An 18401-nucleotide genomic window follows, 5' to 3' on the forward strand; every position below is an offset into this window, starting at 1 on the left:
TTTGCAGGTGGTTAGTCTTTTGCGGGAGGTATTCTAAGATTTCGCTGAGAATCTTGTTTCTGAAAACACCTCCCTCCACCGGACCTCAGCATGCACTGACAGCTCCCTCCTGCCTCGGTGCTGGGGTGTGTGTGTGTGTGTGTGTGTGTGTGTGTGTGTGTGTGGTTTTCACAGCCATCATCCCTTCTGGCCATCACCCCTTCTGTATTTTGTAGTTGGTATTCTTGTAGTAAGGGAGAGTTTTCCTTTTCTTTTTTTGCTTAGCTGTTTATATCAGTGTGGACTTGGACTTGGGAATTTTTTTTCAATAGATTATGATCTCATATCATTTAAGAGATTTTTTATGCCTAATTGACCCTGATTTGGTCAGTGAACCCCGCTCCCTCCCCCCTCTCCCCCCCCCCCCCCCCCTTTGAGCTGGTTCCTGTGTCCTTTTGACTCATTCCCACTATGGACTCATTCTTGATGATTACTAGGTGTGGGAGGCTGGCTCCCAAATGACAGAAGCTAAGCCCTCTGTGAAGCTTGGGGTTGGCCTCCTTGGAGGAACTGCTTCCATCTCTGTATCCCATAGATTACAGCTTTAGCTGCCTGCTGCCTGTCCCTTCCCTCCACAGGGTGACAGCCTCAGGAGCAGTTTTGCCCAGAGGGAAACTTGTCAGCAGGCTGCTAAGTGTGGGCTCTTCATTTCACAGCTCCCAGGGAATATAAGCTTCTGGGGGGATGCCATCTCCCTCTTCCCAGGTGCCAGGACAATCTACTTCTTAAAAATGGTTAGAGTGACACCTGGGTGGCTCAGTCAGTTAACTGTCCGACTTTGGCTCAGGTCATGATCTCATGGCTCATGAGCTCAAGACCCACATCCGGCTCTCTGCTGACAGGTTGGAGCCTGGAGCCTGCTTTGGATGCTGTCTCCACCTCTCTATGCCCCTCCCCTGGTCACGTACTCAAAAATAAACAAACATGAAAAAAAAAGAAGACAAAATCTTGTCAGAGAGACCTCAACGTGGTCTCTAGGTAGGATAACTTACTGACGTTTCTGCCAGCCTGACTTTTCAGCTTTCAACAAGAGCTTTGGCTCCTCGAGAACGTTTCAATCTCTAATCTCCAAAAACCATTTTCTCCAGCCTCAATGTACTTGTACCGTTTGGTCTTGAAGATTCTGAGACCAGACTACCTAGGCGTACGTTTTCCTTAAATTCTCCTGTGTTCCTAATGTCTCCTCTGTAATTCAGAATCCTTTAAATTGAGCTGAAGGTCAGAGCTTGTTTGGGAATGATAAATGAATGTGTCATGACAGAGTTCTTTCTCTCCGCTCCTGGGATTTTTGTAGCCCAATACCTTGGCGCTTGTACTAGAATTTATGGTAGTGGAAAACCGTGTAACATTCATTTCTCAACTTAGGATTTGTCCTTTGCTATTGGCACTCGCAGTTCCTAAGAAATAAAAACGCCTCACTGCTTGTTTGTGGAAATGCAGATTTGGATCCACTGATTGCCTCAGCAGGTTATTAAATCCTCCCATAAAATCCCGTGTATGTCATTCACTTTTGGAGAGGACTATAAGTTCGATGCTGAAAGTGAGGTAAAAACGCTTTACCCAGCGGAGGGAGATCCTTGGGTACCAGGAGCAAGGATTGCAGTAGTAACTATTGAGACCTGAATTCACTCTAAAGCCCCGCCAACCCCGCCAATTGCAACCTTGGTGGCGATTATATTATTGCAATTGTGAGGTGCAATAATATAAGGGGAAGGTAGAGTCCATTTCGCCTCCTCCATGTAGTGCCTTCCCTACCTTGGCCATGGACTGCCCCTTTCCCTGGCCTTCGCTAACCTCTTGAGTGTATATTAGTGATGGGAATGGAAGACAGGCAAGGAGCGAGTATTGACCTAGATCCCTTGCCATTACTCCAAAAACAATTCAAATAAAGTGTCTATCCTAATGGGTCACTGGAGACGTAAAAAGATCATTAGCATTTCTTCCCTCCAGTTCTCCCTTTTTATCATAGTCCAAAACTGAAACGTAAAGGATAATAATCCAAATGGATAAGAGGAGCATGACAAATTTTTCTGAAAAGCACCTACCTTTTCTTTTAGAAAAGGGGCTCTAGAGACCTCCGGCAGAATAACAACTCTCTTTAAAAGCGTGTACCAGCTAGTGGTAATACTGCGTTGTTACTGTTGTTTTTCCCCCACGGGCTTTATTTATTCCTCCTGATTTGGGGCAGTTTTCAGAGACTCTGTCAGTCCTCTTTAAATCGGGGTCCTGCAATCACCAAATTGTGTTTGGCTCCAAATTGGGAAAAATGTAGTGGGTGTGGGGGAGGAAAAATTTCTCCTCTTTCTGGAGTCTTCAGCCAGGCCTAGGAATTAAACCGATGTTTGATGGGTACACAAGAGAAAAACGCACACATTCTATTACATTTTACATGTACATGAGAGTCCCCACAAGAGCTGAAGGGCCAAAGAAACAGAGCTGAGCATATATAGACTGAATTGGACAAAAAGAAGTAAATTATGAAAACGTGACAAGGCAGAGGAGCTCGGGCTAGAGCCGTTAGTGGTAGATAAGGGTTAGGCTAACAAGGCTTATTTGTACTGATTTTTCTTGGCCTTGACTCCAGGTCTCTGGTGATAAGAACGTTGCTTTCCTTCTGGTATGGCGAGTTCATCCTCCAGATGGGGGTTTTATCTCCTGCTTTCAGGAAGAAAAAGGGGAGGTCAGAGCGCCCTTCGTATAGTGCCATGTGTCAAATGCCTTGGGCTCAAAACACCCTTATGTCAAAGTGGCACATTTGGGGATGGCATATTCCACCATCCGTCACGGTCACTGTCTGTTACCAGGTGTTGAGCTGACCCCCTGAGACCTAGGTCCAGCTCCTGGACCGTCCTGTGTACCACCTCTTGTCTGCTTAGATAAATGGAGAAACGTGGGCTCTGTTTTGTTTTTTACGCTACTGGTTCCTCATCTATAAATGGGGATAATAATGGTCCTTGTCTGGTAGAATTGTGGGCATTAAACATGATGAAGTAAATAAAGAGATGTACTTAGAAAGGGCTTAGTAAGTGTTACTGTGGGGGAGGAAAGTAATTTTTCCTCTGCTCTCGTGGGCTCTTGGCCGAGACACCCCTGAGATAAAAAGACACATAAACAGAAGAACAAACACCTTAAACGTGTATACCTCCCGTGTATACCGTGTATAACGTGTATACCTCCTATGTACGTGGGAGGGAGCAAGGAAAAACTCTCCAAAAAGGCCCACGCCACCACCCTAAACATCATCTCCAGCTACAAAGACGTTGGGGGCTGGGAGGCCGTTCTGGGAGGTCACCGAGAGAAGCACTGTGAACGGGGTAAACGTTTGTTCTGCATTAAGATAAGAGTTTCTAGAGATGTAGACTCATCTCTGTCTTCCTGGTACAGAGAGGGAGCCGCCCTTGCGAATGGAGATTTCCCTCCTACGGCTGTAAATGTAGATGTTTCTTACAAAAGGGTAACTTGTACTCAGTTTTCAGAGAGCTTCACCTGTGTCTGCTGTTTATTTTTAAATAGCCGGCTTAAAATAAATGCCAGAGAGGCATATTTTGGGGTGGTCTATTTTGCTCCCCATTCACTGTCGCAAACAAATAAACCAAATGGGTTGCTACTGTAGGTCCTCTCCTCGTCCTCCTTCCAGGTGGAAACCTTTGTTTAGAAGGAACCCTAACCAAGACGATCTGTATTTAAGAGGCATCGAGAGAAGAGCCTTGGCTTGCACTTAAGACAATTTGATTCGAATTTGCCTGCAGCTAGCCTTGGCAGGGTTAATGTGCTCCCGCTGAGAAGTCCTGCTGGTCCCTTCTGGCAGCCCCATATGCAGATGCTGTTATATTAATTACAAAAGAGAACCCGATTAACTCAGAAGTCCTTTAAGTGTCAGTGAGACAGCTGTTCCCGCTCTGAAGCTGGTTTTTTTTCCTCCTTCCTTCGCTGCTAAAAATGCACTCTCCATAGATCCTCAGAACCCCTGGCTAGTTTAGTCAACTTTTTGATCTGCAGTTATCTTAGTCCAGGGAGAGCTTGCCTGATTCAATTCACAGATAAAAACAACCAGACCAACCACCCATCCCCCTCAGTGGGTCTTCTTTGACCCGTGAAAACCTGATGGCGCCCTGGAATTTTTGGAGCTGGAAAGGATGTTGGAGATGATGTCATGCAGCTCTTTGAGTTCACAGATGAGATATCCAAGGCCGAGGAAACTCAAGTGAATTGCCAAAGTCACCGAGCTAGTGAGCGGCGGAGCCTGGGCTACACTCCTCCCTCCGGAGGGAGCCCTTTGCCGAGAGAGGCGGGGAGTGAAATGATCTAGGGTTGACTTTGTTTCTGTCCGTGCCCTTGTTCAAATGTGGTACACCTGTGTCAGCGATCAATGAAAAAGCTAAAGAGTAGTAGCAGAAGCAAAGGGCTTGAATAGTGACGCGTTGAAAAACAGATGGCGAGACCCACATGGAAGATTTTTCTTCAGTTCACTAGTTGCACGGAGAATCCCAGCAGAGTGCCTGGAAACACATATTAGAACTGGGCTCAGCACCAGCCCCCTCTCCCACTGCAATGGTCTATGGTGGTTTGACCCTAGCTGGTTTATTTGTGGTGGCTGTTTGTGTCACTACAGAGATTGGGGAGGAGGGTGATAATTTGGGTCAGATGATTAACGGGGTGTGTCTCCTGTGGTTTTTGGCTGATGGAGAATGTTTTACTGGCTCTCCTATAGTTGGCCCTTTGTCTCAGAGGTTTTGTGATCTCTCCCTCTGGTCCTGAAAAGTGATGAGTTGGTTTTAGTTCAGCCATTTGGTTGGTTTTATCCACTCCCCACGCTCATTTAGGTTTATTTTTTTTATTATGTGTCAACTTTTGTTGTAGGAGTTACAAAGGTTGTCGGTGTGGACTTTCACCTGGACACCTATCTATGAATCCCAGCAGCACTGGGGAAAGAGGAAGGGATAGAAAGTGTGGGTGAGAGGGACTCTAGCTGGCGAATCTATCCTTCTCATGGCTCAGACGGACACCACTGGAGCTAAATTCTGTGAGGTGAACGGGTCGGCCTTATTCTGTTGTCCAGGTCCAGTCTCCATGTTGACATGAAGGTTTTTAGGAATAACAGTTGCCCCTAAACTTTTCACCATGCTACTAGACTTTTCTGAGTACTTGCTGGAGCTGCTTACAGCTTTCTGAAGATAATTCTGCCACAATAAATAGATTCTTACACCGAGCAAGCAAGTGCATAAGCCAGAGTACTTAACGAGGAGTCAGTCACTGTGCTGGGTGTTGAGGATACAGAGAAGAATATGGCCCTTCCTGCTTATGATCACTATAAACAGATAACTAGAATTGACCATGATAAGTGTTGTTTAGATAAAACAAGATAGGAAGGGACTCAGGACTAGCCCATTGCTACTTGCTAGGTGGTCACACAAACAATTGACCAAGGCCCCCTCCCCTCCTCTCCCTTCCTCTCCCCTCCTCTCCCCCTCTTCTTCCCTCTTCTCCCCTCCCTTCCCCTCCTCTCCTCTCCCCTCCTTTTCCCTCCTCTCTCTTTCTCTCTCCTCCCCTCCCCTCCCCTCCTCTCCTCTCTCCTCCTCTCCCCTTCTGTCCTCTCTTCTCCCCTTTCCCCTCTTTCCTCTCCCCTTTCTCCTTTCCTTTCCTTTCCTTTCTATTTTTAGGTAATCTCTACACCAGCATGGGGTTCAGACTCACAACCCCAAGATCAAGAGTCACATGCTCTATCGACTGAGCCAGCCAGGCACCCCTTCCCCTTGCTTTTAGATTGTGGGTCAAAGACTAGACCCCTTGCTGGTATGTTACTCTTGTGCTTGGTAAATACCTTGCACACAATTAGGCACTCTGTCACCACTCCTTGCTTTTTCCAAGGAACCCAGCTCTTTCCCAGGAGAGTAGATTTCCCTGTCTCGGAGTCCCGTGTTGCTGATGTACACGTGCAGGCTGGACTTACAGTCAGTCCAGCAGGTGCTGGTCTTAGAGACAGGCATGAAAGGAGGGGCCTAATGAGATGCACAGAGGGGTCTGGGCAAAAGCAGACTTCTTGAAACCTTTTGGTGGTGCCATTTGTGGAAGAGAAGGAGGTTTGAGGATTTGTAACGGGACGGGTACATTCCGAAGTAGAAGTGCTTCTTAAACAAATTAGACCTCCCTTACATGAACAAAGTAAACAGCTCTTGGATGGTTCAACAGCTCATGGTGAGATGACTGAAGCGAATCCCTTTCAGCTGGTACCATACAACATTTCAGTGAAGGTGTGTGTGGCTGCCCAGAGATCAGCCTTCTTACAGCCTAAGAACCCAGGGTCCGGGCTTTTCTGAACAAACGCAGGGGCTGCCTGAATCCTAGGCAGGAGCGGGCACCGGCACCCGAGTCAGGAATGATTGCATTCAGAATCTGAGTGTTTCAGGTCGATGAATTCCTGGTTCCTTTTCCCAGACAGAGGTCTCTCATACTTTAGGAACATAAACCGAAGTCTCGCCATCCATAAACCGAAGGAATGTGATTTGGTCGGGCGATATTGATCTTAACTGAGCACCCGAAGTTTTAAGAGAACAGATGACTTGGCAGCTGGGATGCCGTCACCCGCCATCAGAGAGATGAACTGGAAAAGATTCTGGAGCTTTGGCAAACTTGAATAACATTGTATTTCGATATATGTATATGTAAAGATTAGCTCACACATTTAGTTATAAAATATGTCATAAATGAGGAAGATAAGCTAACACTGCAGATGGTGGAGACATTTAAAAGGGCCTTACGTTCAAGTGTTCGGTCTTCTGTCACAAAGGTTTTCATTTTCACATGTTCAGGTACAGTTTCTCCTTGGGTTCCCATCCTGATTAGTGTAATCCTTTCTGGCTCTGTCATGTCAGTGATCTTGTGATTGTGGTTGAGTCCTTGTATACTCACTCCTTGACCCTCCACTGGATGTAAAAGGAAGGGGAAGGGATCGGGTCACTGCCACCTTTCTAGGTAGAGACACCTGCTCTGGGGACAAACCACGGAGGGGACTTCTGTTTGATATTTGAGGAGCCTGTTCTGATTGAGATGTTTTCCTGATGTCTTGTCCAACCAAGGGCTTCTGAGATACTTCTTCCCTAGGGCCCGGCCGTCCTGACTGGGTCTCTGTGCGAGTCTCTGTCTACCCCTCCTCACTGTCTCTCTGTACTCTCCTTCTCACCCTCCCCCTCCCCAACCAGGCCAGCTGAGCTGCATTGCCTTTCCAGCTAAGGAAGAGAAGTACCTCCAGCAGATTGTGGACTGCCTGCCCTGCATCTTGATCCTCGGCCAGGACTGTAATGTCAAGTGTCAGCTGTTGAACCTGCTGCTGGGGGTGCGGGTGCTTCCCGCCAGGCTGGGCAGCGAGGAGAACTGTAAGCTTCGGCGCCTCCACTTCACCTATGGGACTCAGACTCGGGTCAGCCTGGCACTCCCGGGCCAGTACGAACTAGTGCACACGCTAGTTGCTCACCAGGGCAACTGGGAGACCATCCCCGAGGAGGACCTGGAAGTCCAAGAGGACGGTGAGGACGCTGCCCATGTTTTAGCCGAACTGGAGGTGACGATGCACCATGCCCTCTTACAGGTACCCGTCTTGTATTCCTTCAGTTGCGCGCGCGCGCGCACACACACACACACACACACACACACACACACACACACACACCCCGGCTTTTCCTGTAGTTGAGCTCTCTCAGAAAGTAGTTTGGCCCTCTATAGTCTGGGCTCTGAGCATCAGCCAATAGAGCACATAACCTGGGAAGTTGAAAGCCAAGGCCACAGCAGTGCCCACCCCTGCCTCTGCTACCCTGCTGCAAGCCGCTGCACAATGTACTTATCTCCTTGCCTCCCTCTCTCCTTTTCTGCCACAGAAGGAATGGGCTACTTGCACCTCAGTCTTTCACAGAATAACCATGGTCAGGGCTAGAAATCCTTTTTCATTTCTCAGCTGCAAGGTGTTGCTAGAATCCCTTTCTAAAAGGAACGATAAGGTAATAGATTATTAACGCTCTTATTAGAGCCGAGGCCAAGTGAAGAATCTTGTGAGTTTTTCCGTAGACCTGGCCATTATGTACTAAGTGGGACAGGCCACGTCTCCTACTTTCTAAGGAACTCGGGAACCCAAGAGCAGGTCTGGCTCAGTGTAAGGAGATATGGAGATCCCATCATCTGAAGAACATCTTTGCTTCTCTTTTGAAGTGAACTCCCGAGAGAGAGCTACACCTCTTGCAGCATCTTCCAACAGATCATATTGACTATCTGGTATTCCTGTCTCCACTTAGGAAGGACTCAGCTCTTGTGCTGGCTTCCTCTGCTACCCTATTGCTAGGACTGGGCTGACTGACTGATTAGACAGAGTGAGGCTCGGCAAAGGTGACTCTGTCAGGGGTCAGGAGTGGGTAAGATTAAAAGAATGCAGACCTGCTCAGAACAGAGAGTCTCTTCACGTTGGTCAGCTGTGCCGGAAAGGAAAGGCTAGTCTAGCAGGACTAGGAAATTTGCTGCTTCTTTCTCGTAGCCTCCTTACCTACCCCTGTTCTAAAACGCCTGATCTTCTAGTCAATGAATGAGTCCTTTGGTTGTGACTATGGCCTCTGAGACTCCAGAAGTAGAAAGTGTCATCTCATTTCCTTCCAGAGACCAGATTTCTTTTATCTTGATAAATGCTAGAGGGGCTGCGTGCACAAGCCAGCGTTTTCTCTGAGCTGAGTTTCGGCAGCGGCTTTCCTCTGTTTTCACACGGAGAGCTCGCGCTCCTTAGCTCCAGGGTTGCCAAGAGGGTTCTTGGAGGACCCTGATGGTAGCTCTGACGTAATCCTTGTTTATTGACCGAGGCTGCTCAGTTGACCCGCGAACCTTCTTCACGGTTCACGAATACTTGAGCCATACACAGTCTTTCTGTGATATACTGGCCTGGTCTGGTTCTTTCAGGTTCCAGTGGCTCAGTGGTTTTCAGACTTTCTCAGAATTTCTTAGAATCTCATTCACTGGGGTCACCTGGCTGGCTCAGTCAATAGAGGATGCTACTCTTGATCTTAGGGTTGTGAGTTTGAGCCTCACATTGAGTGTAGACATTACTTAAAATATACGTGAAGGATTTCATTCACCATAAGAAATAACATTTTAGGGGCACCTGGGTGGTTCAGTCAGTTGGGTGTCCGACTTCGGCTCAGGTCATGATCTCGTGGTTCGTGGGTTCCAGCCCCGCATCTGGCTCTGTGCTGACAGATCAGAGCCTGCAGCCTGCTTCGGATTCTGTCTCCAGCTCTCTCCCCAGCTTGTGCTCTGTCTCTCTGTCTCTAAAATAAATAAACATTAAAAAAAATAATAAAAAAAAGAAATAACATTTTATATCAAGACCTAGTACATATATATGTGTGTGTGTGTGTGTGTGTGTATATATATGTATACACGTATACATATTGACATAAAATTTCATGAAAGAATACTTTTACTTTTTGCAAAACACACTGTTATCTTCTCCTCTATTTGATTTCATCTAGCAAAAATGATGACAGAAACCTACTAAACTTGATGTTGTGAGGTGCTACATTATGACCTGCAGCTTAAAAAATACCGTTAGATGGCTGGTGTAACTGCTGTCGGCTGGGCCCTGATTCTCTTCCTGTTCTTGTCTTTTATTTTTATTTATTTTTTTAATGTTTATTTTTGAGAGAGAGAGAGAGAGTGAGCAGGGGAGGGGCAGAGGGAGAGGGAGACACAGAATCCGAAGCAGGTTCCAGGCTCTGAGCTGTCAGCACAAAGCCAGATGTGGGGCTCAACTCACAAACCCTTGAGATCATGACCTGAGCTGAAGTCGGACGCTTAACCGACTGAGCCACCCAGGCGCCCCCCTGTTCTTGCCTTTTAAAAAACAATCTGGGAATGTGAGCAAAGCCATGTGCGGGAGAGGCACGTTCTTTGATTGATTTCTCTGGATCCCTTCATCTTATTGGCTTTAATTTTTAATGCTCATTTACTTTTGTGCCATGAATTGAAGTACTTCAAGCGAGCCCCGGACAGGAAAGTGAGAGCTGTTCCCCAGGTGCGCGTCTGAGCACTCATCTTCCTGAGAAGAGCCCCCCTTGCCCGCCCCCAAGGTGTGCTGAGAACCCAACTGAGGTACCGGCAGAGGAGGCCACTTGGTTGGGAAGTTGAGCCACCAAATCAGCTTCTCTCTCTGCACGACAGAAATACGGATTTTCTTTCTTGAGGAATATTCTTCACCAGTCTTGAGGAACTCTCTAGGCTCTTGTGCTCTGTTTCATGTGGTTTGTGAGGCTTCCTTAGCCAGTGTTTCTCTGGATCTGCTTTCGTCTCCAGTGGTTTTGATGTAGAAATAGCAACGGACCCCAACGGTTCTAAGTTTGGAACCCCTTGATGCTGTGCCTCAGAGAAGCCTTAGTTGCCTTTGTGGAGCTCTGGCCTGCTCCGCCGCTGTGGTCGGGTTCCTGTCTTTGTTAAATTCACGGGCCTCAGTGCCGGGAGCTTGCTGCCGGGAGCAGTTCACAGCCACCTTGAAGATTTTTGTGCCAGTGAAAAAGATTTTTTTTTTTGTTTAGCTCCGGTTATTTTTGGGACCAGTGAGTTAGCTCTAAACAGCCCTTCCATTTGGTTTGCAGAGGGTGATAAAGAAAGGAAACACTTAGCTCAAGGAAACCAAGATTGAATTAGGGGAAATGAGATGTTCATTTTCAACTGTCAAATTATCAAAGCAGAATTTCCCCCTACCCTTGTATACAATGGTCATTCTTCTAGTATGGTACTTTAAAGCTCTCATAAATTAGCCGTTTTTAGTTTGTTCCAGAATATGCTGACCCACACGGCCCCTTAGTGTTTGGTATTCCCAGCTTTGTAGCTCTGGGTCCCCTGAGATTCCCAGTTCATAATTCAGCAGCAGAGGAACAGAGTCAAGCCGTTAGTTTCTGTAACCTCGTTTAGTGTTAAAACATAGTCCTTTCCAGTTGGCGACATATTTCACCCTTCACCACGCTCACTGGATCTGTCTCCACGTACAGACTCCCCTTCCCCCCCCTTCCCCCCTCTCTGGCACGTATACTACCACCTTCTCTTACAAGTCCAGTGGAACATGGGTGTTTGCTTCAGAGTTTCCTCAGTCTGGAGTGTGTGTGTGTGTATTTTTCCTGTGAACACCTATGAGAAAAGGAGTAGAAAGGAGCTGAAATGATTCAACTTTCTGAGTCTGAGCCGGGACTCCTGCAGCCTGGCTGTGGCGTTTCACATACGGTGGCACTTACAGACTGACAGTTATTCTGCTGGCCTGTGTGTCCCCACCCTTTGGATGAATGTACATGTCACCTGGCAGCCAGACTGCCACACGCTGACATGGCCATTGGCTCAGGGTGATGTCTGGTAGGGTATCTTTCAGGGAACTGAGGTAGACTAATGTTTCTAGGCAAGCTCTAATGAGTTGCAAGTAGACCTTTTTTTTTTTTCTCACTACTGTTAACTCTAACCAGTTGGAGTCATAAAGTTTTCTCTTTATAACCCTCAGCCAGAAGCTAGCAATGGGCATAATCTATTAAAAAAAATTTTTTTTAGGGGCGCCTGGGTGGCGCAGTCGGTTAAGCGTCCTACTTCAGCCAGGTCACGATCTCGCGGTCCGTGAGTTCGAGCCCCGCGTCAGGCTCTGGGCTGATGGCTCGGAGCCTGGAGCCTGTTTCCGATTCTGTGTCTCCCTCTCTCTCTGCCCCTCCCCCGTTCATGCTCTGTCTCTCTCTGTCCCAAAATAAATAAAAACGTTGAAAAAAAAATAAAAAAAAAAATTTTTTTTTTAATGTTTATTTATTTTTGAGAGAGAGTGTGTGAGCGGGGGAGGGACAGAGAGAGAGAGAGAGACACGGAATCTGAAGCAGGCTCCAGGCTCCTAGCAAAATTTTAACGTCGAAATTTACGAAACAGTGTTGCTGGAAAATCAGCTTCTCTCGAATTTTTGTCTAGTCATTGGCGTTTATGATGGTGCCTTATAAGACTCAACTTGTTGTGTGTTGCTTCCCTTTGGTTAGACACCATATCTTCTCCTGAATGTCTTTAGATGGAAAACTAGCAGTGAATTGGTATAAAGTCACAAAGAAAGCCGGGTGAAGGTCCTGAGGGCAAGAAGATACCTTTTAGGACTAGGAGATAGTATGTGGAATTAGGTTAAAAAATGGCCATTCCAAGGCAAAAGACCCAAAGTTGGGGTTACTGTGTATGAGGGGGAGAATGATACTCTAGAGAGAGAATTACAGTAAGGAAACCATGATTTTATGGGGCAAAGAGAAAGGAGAACTACAGTTTCATGTTAATAAAGGGTATTGGAGGTTCAGGCAGATGCGAAAGTATAAACTCCTTCCAGACTGTGAGCCTGTAGTCGTCCTATTTAGCTTGTCGCGTGCCTTTCCCCTACACACGCTGACATATGTAGTGGGCCGTAGCCATCCAACACGTGTGGCTCTCAGCCAAGAGACCCGCAGACACCTACTGCAGGTTAACTTACCTGGTAAGGGTATGGGTGGTTTAGAGGCAGGTTGGCTATTTGTGTTTTTGGGGGGTTTTTTCCATGCTCTTGAAAAAGGAAAAAGAACGGCTTGAGTCTCGAGGCTGTGTTTTCTCAGATCACCACCAGCGCTTCATTTGCGGCCTTCCAGGGTTAGCTCTTAGGGAGAAAATCTGCCGGAGATTATAGTCTTCATCTTCCTCTTTCACCTGTTTTCCAGGATCCTGTCTACCTCTTTCTTCGGCCCGGAGGCTTCCCTCTGTGTTTTCACCAAGAGCTCTGCGTGTTTCACTTTGAGTCGAGGATGGTTGGGGTGGGGATTTCAGAGACTCAGAGGCTGAAAGTACTGTCAGCAGACAGTTGGGGTTATTAAATATGCTCTTTTTGACTTCCTTCCTTGGCATCTCAGCTGAGTCCCTGAGGATTGTCTCATGGCAGAGCCTTTGCTTGGTAGGATATACTTTTTAACCCGGGAACTAGGATTGTTAGGATCCCTAAAGTCACCTTGTCCATCCCTTATCCTTCTTTCAGAACTTCCCCAACGTCAGCCCAGACGGTTCCCGACACACAGTGGACCTTCGGTAACTGCTTAAACATGCTCTCTGTAGTCTGTCGGACCTGGATTTACGTGCTGGCTTTGTCAGTTAACTGTGTGGCTGTGCTGGTTCCCTCGTTGGCAAGGCAGGGGTGGGGGGTGACAGTCCGTGTCTTTGAGGACTGGTGTGAGGCCTAAATGAGAGGGTGTGTGTCAAGCACTTAGCACAGTGTCTGGCACACCGTCAGTCCGTCCCCTCCTCCCTGGGTGTCCTAATCAGTGTCCTCGAGAAGAGAATTTCCCTCCCCGTCAGTTACCAGTCCTTTCCCTGACAGCCATGTTGGCCCTCCTTCCTCTTGTCCAACCGAAGTCACTCTGGTTCCAGCTTACTTACAGTTATTATCCTGCTCTAGTCAGAGACAAAGCTCTTCATACGTCATTATGAAATACTTCTGTGATGACAGAAGAGAAAGATATTGTTAAAAGGTAAATAATACAAAAGGTAAAGTTACAAAGTTAGAAGTTAAAGGTTTCCCTTCCTTCTTCTCTCTTCCTCTTGCTACTACTTTGTCTCTCTGCTTTGATGAATGTAGTGACAAGACAATAAAGCTTCAGATTCCTGTTGTTTGTTTATTATTTTAGAGAGAGAGAGAGAGAGCAAGCCTGAGCAGGGGAGAGGGGCAGAGAGAGAGAGAGAGTCTTAAGCAGGCTTCAAGCTGAGGACAGAGCCTGATGTGGGGCTCAGTCCCACAACCCTGGGATCATGACCTGAGCCAAAAACAAGAGTCAGGCGCTCGACTGACTGAGCCACCCAGGTGCCCCCAGATTCCTGCTTTTATCTGTATCTATGGTACTGGATGTTTGGATCACTGTTGAATACAGCTGCAAGGCAGATTGCACAGAGGCTACTCAGTATATCTTCAGCAAGGCATTTTCTATAATGTAGCAAGGATAGAGAGGTATTTTCCTTAATATGTAATTGACATGTAAGAGTGATCGTTCTTGGAACGGTATAAAGATGAAGAGGAATCATCCTGTGTGAAAACAAACAGGAAAAATCTCTCAACAGTCCTGTGAGAATGGTGGGGGAGGAGAACGGATGGTAAAGGTAGGTAGAACACAGGGACAGGGACTGAGGTCGAGGCCGCGTCGGTTGCGTACTTCTTTTCTGTGTGATGTGAGCCTGAGGTCAGAACTGTAGAGAAAGCAAAGACATCTGCGACCTACCTGAGTCTATGGCTGTCTTCTGTTTGAACCATCAGTTAATATACTCATCCTCGGCCAGAACTGAGTTTCCGTGATGTGCCATGAACCATAGATTAAGGAGTCTTCCCCAGTAAGAGCCAGTGTTCTTAGGAAGTGGTCAGGCTTCTTCAGTGATTGAGCGATTTCTTCTTGGCATTTAAGATAATGTCATTTTACATCAAAGATAAAACCCAAGAGGTCACTTCTGGTGTTTGCAGGGTAGCAACCTCCTTTCTGTTCATTCTCTTAATGTTGCCAAGAAAATTGATGGTGAATATACCAACTTCTGCAGATTCTGTAGATTTGTGCAGAATGCGTTCTACAAGAGAAATCTCTTTAGGAATTCACTGTGACTCACAGTGGGAATTATGGGATACTCTTATGATTCCCTGAGATTCTTTTCCCCTGATCGAGTTAGGAGCAAAATGCTCACTTACTCACTGCTTTATTCTTAGAGTAGAGGCAAACAGCAATTGCAGATAAATGTGTGGGATACGGGTTGAAAGACAGCAGATTTCACACATGATTACTGAAGAGTAGTGAAGGCATCATTTGTTCATCCATCCATTCCACGTTTGTTTATTGGATGCTCACGAAGCGCCAGGCACTGATTGAGGTGCTAGGAAGGAAGACAGCTTCCACAGAACAGCCCGAGATCAGACCTCCCTCTCACGTGGCCATAATAGGGCCCAGAACAGGTCTGGTTCCTCCTCTCTGTATTAATTATTACTTTTTTCACTCCCTGTCTCCAGGAGACAGTGCTGGCTTCCCTTTTTGTTTATAACTGTCAGGGATGAGTCATCCCTTCACCGTAAGTGTCACAGAATCACATAGCACGTTCTAGACTAGTATGTGCTTCTGCCAGGACATTAGGCCGCAGCTCTTCTTTGCCTGTCTTCTAGCAGCCACGATGGCGCAGCGAGACCAACGGGACGAGGTTGTTCACTGGGGAATCGAGGAGCAGGAGCACAGTACTTGGTTTCTATCCATTTTCATTTCATACAACATCTATTTAGAAGCGGACACCTTCTTTCTAGGTGCCAGCGTACCGGGCAGCACCTACCATTAGAAAGCCCAGAATCCGTTAAAAAAAAAAAAAAAAAAAAAAAAGAATTTGCACCTCTGAGCACACAAAGCACTCTCCTAAGAAGGATTTTGGTTGTGCAGATGGACTCCGCGGCTTTCGGTTTTCTTGCATATACAAAATGGACATTTAAAAAAAATTTTCTTTACGTTTCTTATTTTTGAGAGACAGAGAAAGACAGAGAGACAGAGCATGAGCAGGAGAGGGTCAGAGAGAGAGGGAGACACAGAATCCAAAGCAGGCTCCAGGCTCTGAGCTGTCAACCCAGGGTCCGACACAGGGCTTGAACTCACGAACCGTGAGATCATGACCCGAGCTGAAGTCAGACACTTAACCGAGTGAGCCACCCAGGCACCCCCAAAATGGACATTTTATTTTATTTTATTTTATTTATTTTTTTTAAAAATTTTTTAACGTTTATTTATTTTTGAGACAGAGAGAGACAGAGCATGAATGGGGGAGGGGCAGAGAGAGAGGGATACACAGAATCGGAAGTAGGCTCCAGACTCTGAGCCATCAGCCCAGAGCCTGACGTGGGGCTCGAACTCACGGACTGTGAGATCGTGACCTGAGCTGAAGTCGGATGCTTAACCGACTGAGCCACCCAGGCGCCCCCAAAATGGACATTGATTTTAGAATTTTAAGAAAACCCTTGAAATAAGCAAGCAAAGAAAATTATTCCTGAAAGCTTAGAAGACTTTCTAAAGAACTCCTACTTTAGGCTTTCTTCTCATAATATTCCTATAATAAGTGTGATTGGATTATAGCTTTAAAAATGTATATGTTTAAGAAAGGTTTGCAAGTTTAAAATACTTATTTGAAAAAACATATTCATCTATAATTCTCTACCTTATTATAACTTTTCATTCCTTGGGATTCTCTTCTCGTCATTATTAAATTATTATGTATTATAATGCTGGCATTCAAGCAATTATGTCTTCTGCTCTCAGCCTTACAAGTTCTTACCCACTCTTTGAATATGCCCTCACGAAGTGATTCATGCTGTAGCAGTGTGACTCAGGGTAGTGAAAGGGGGTTTGTTTGGAACAGTGGGATGAGTGTCAGACTAGTCTACCAACCAGAAGACATTTCCTGCATTTCGAGGCATAGATGAAACAGCAGATTTCTTTTTGGCCTAGGCTTGGATGGAAAGTAGGTGGATTTTTAGTGTTTGCTCAAATCATAATTGGTGAGATGCTAAAAGTACTTTTAGCTTTAGGGAGTTCACAGCGGCCAGCCAAATAACAGTTATGTGACCCATCTGTGAATTAAACTTACTAGTTATTTACTGGGGAAGATGAGACCTTGTGCTTTTCTGGAGATGGGAGATCCCTCTCTCTCTCTCTCTCTCTCTCTCTCTCTCTCTCTCTCTCTCTCTCTCTCTCTCACACACACACACAGATACACACACATACACACACACACACACACACAGAGTACAAGAGACAATAGGCTGGCATTTTCTAGTCCTTTCCTACTTAAAAGGTCCCAGGTTTTTATTTAAAAATGTTTTTCATCAAAAATGCCTGCTGCTCAGTCAGGTAAGGAATGAAAACAGAATATCAATCTGAAAGAAAATAAACAACTGCATATCTTTTACATTTCAAATAAAGTAAATTTGCAACATCTGACAAATGTTAAGGGCACAAATGAGCAGATTCGCGCTGACTTCTTTTATAACTCTGTCAAATGTGCTAGAATTCTGTGGAGGATTGATTTGGAACTGCAGATCCCTGAAGACATCAAGAGTTAGTGTGCCTGCAGTGGTGATATGGGCATGAGTCTCCGGGTTGACCCTGAGGTCTGGGATGCCGGGCAGAGTAGACAGTTTCAAAGATAGCATGTGCAGTGGATGGAAATACATGCTCTTAACTGCCTCAGGATCCTCAGGAAAGAAGCAGAGCACAGGGGCACCTGGGTGGCTCAGTCGGTTAAGTGTCTGACTCTTGATTTCGACTCAGGTCATGATCTCAGGGGTCATGAGTTCGAACCCCGAATTGGACTCTGCTGACACTGGAGCCCGCTTGAGATAGTCTCTCTCCCCTCGTCCTTCCCCCACTTGCACGCACGCACATATGTGCACATTCTGTCTCTTTCTCTCAATATAAATAAATTAAAAAAAAAAAGTAGAACACAAAACAAAAACTGTTGGCTAGGAAAGGACCTGTAGACGTTTGTTTCTAAACCAAAGCTCATGCTTGAAACTCACTTTAAGATCTTGGGTATATCCGTTATGATTGGGTTCAATCACATGTAACAGACAATCTGAAAAACGGGCTTGCTTAAACAAGATAGAGGTTAATTTTTTTTCCCTCGTGAAAGAAGTCTGAAGCTAGGCTGGTGTGGCGGCTCTGCGGTCACCAGGGACCCAAGCCCCCTGTTTCTTTTTGCTCCATCATCCTCAGTGCTGGCTTCTACCCTCAGGTTTGCCTTAGGGCTGCGGGCTGACGTCATCTTGCCACTGGCAAGAAGGCTGAGGCCAGAGAGCGTGCTTCCTGGGAGGGTCAAACCCCCTCTAAAGAGTTCTCCCGAAAGCCCCACCCCGTTATTGGCCACCTTGTCCGTAAAGACCATTGCCTTCCCAATAATGCAGAGGCTACATACTGGATAGGCAAACGTTAGTCTTGTCGTACCAAGTGATCATGAGAATGAAGGTATTACCAAGACTTAGGTGGCTAAGACTTTGAGATACCTGCAAACTTTTAGAATAGGACAGTAACAATGTTGGCCAAACCTGGTTTTTTGTTTGCTGCTTGATTGACTCAACAATATTGAGGCCCATGTGTTAGGCACTGGAGTTATAATAGCGAACAAGGTGGACATGGTCCCTGCCCTCAAAGGGTTGACAGGCTAATAGGGAAAATGGGTTTTCTTTTTTTTTTTTTTTAATTTTTTTTTTTTCAACGTTCATTTATTTTTGGGACAGAGAGAGACAGAGCATGAACGGGGGAGGGGCAGAGAGAGAGGGAGACACAGAATCGGAAACAGGCTCCAGGCTC

General features: G+C 46.2%; 1 protein-coding gene and 1 long non-coding RNA gene across 3 annotated transcripts in view; one reads left to right on the plus strand and one right to left on the minus strand.

Annotated features, from left to right (window-relative positions):
- Positions 1-18401, plus strand: part of DSTYK (dual serine/threonine and tyrosine protein kinase) — a 50266-nt gene that overhangs the window by 11161 nt on the left and 20704 nt on the right. For both annotated transcript variants that reach the window (XM_025921052.2, XM_086693865.1), the window contains exon 2: positions 7239-7624. In XM_025921052.2, the coding sequence (XP_025776837.2) occupies positions 7239-7624 (386 nt within the window). The remainder of the gene's footprint in view (positions 1-7238; positions 7625-18401) is intronic.
- LOC147572515 (uncharacterized) overlaps positions 11925-18401 on the minus strand; it is a 42871-nt gene continuing 36394 nt past the window's right edge. Inside the window, exon 4 of the long non-coding RNA XR_015246034.1 lies at positions 11925-12149. This is a non-coding gene — a long non-coding RNA (uncharacterized LOC147572515). The remainder of the gene's footprint in view (positions 12150-18401) is intronic.

The sequence above is a fragment of the Puma concolor genome, chromosome E4 (genome assembly GCF_028749965.1).
Source record: "Puma concolor isolate L17-30 chromosome E4, mPumCon1.1.hap2, whole genome shotgun sequence".
NCBI lineage: Eukaryota > Metazoa > Chordata > Mammalia > Carnivora > Felidae > Puma > Puma concolor.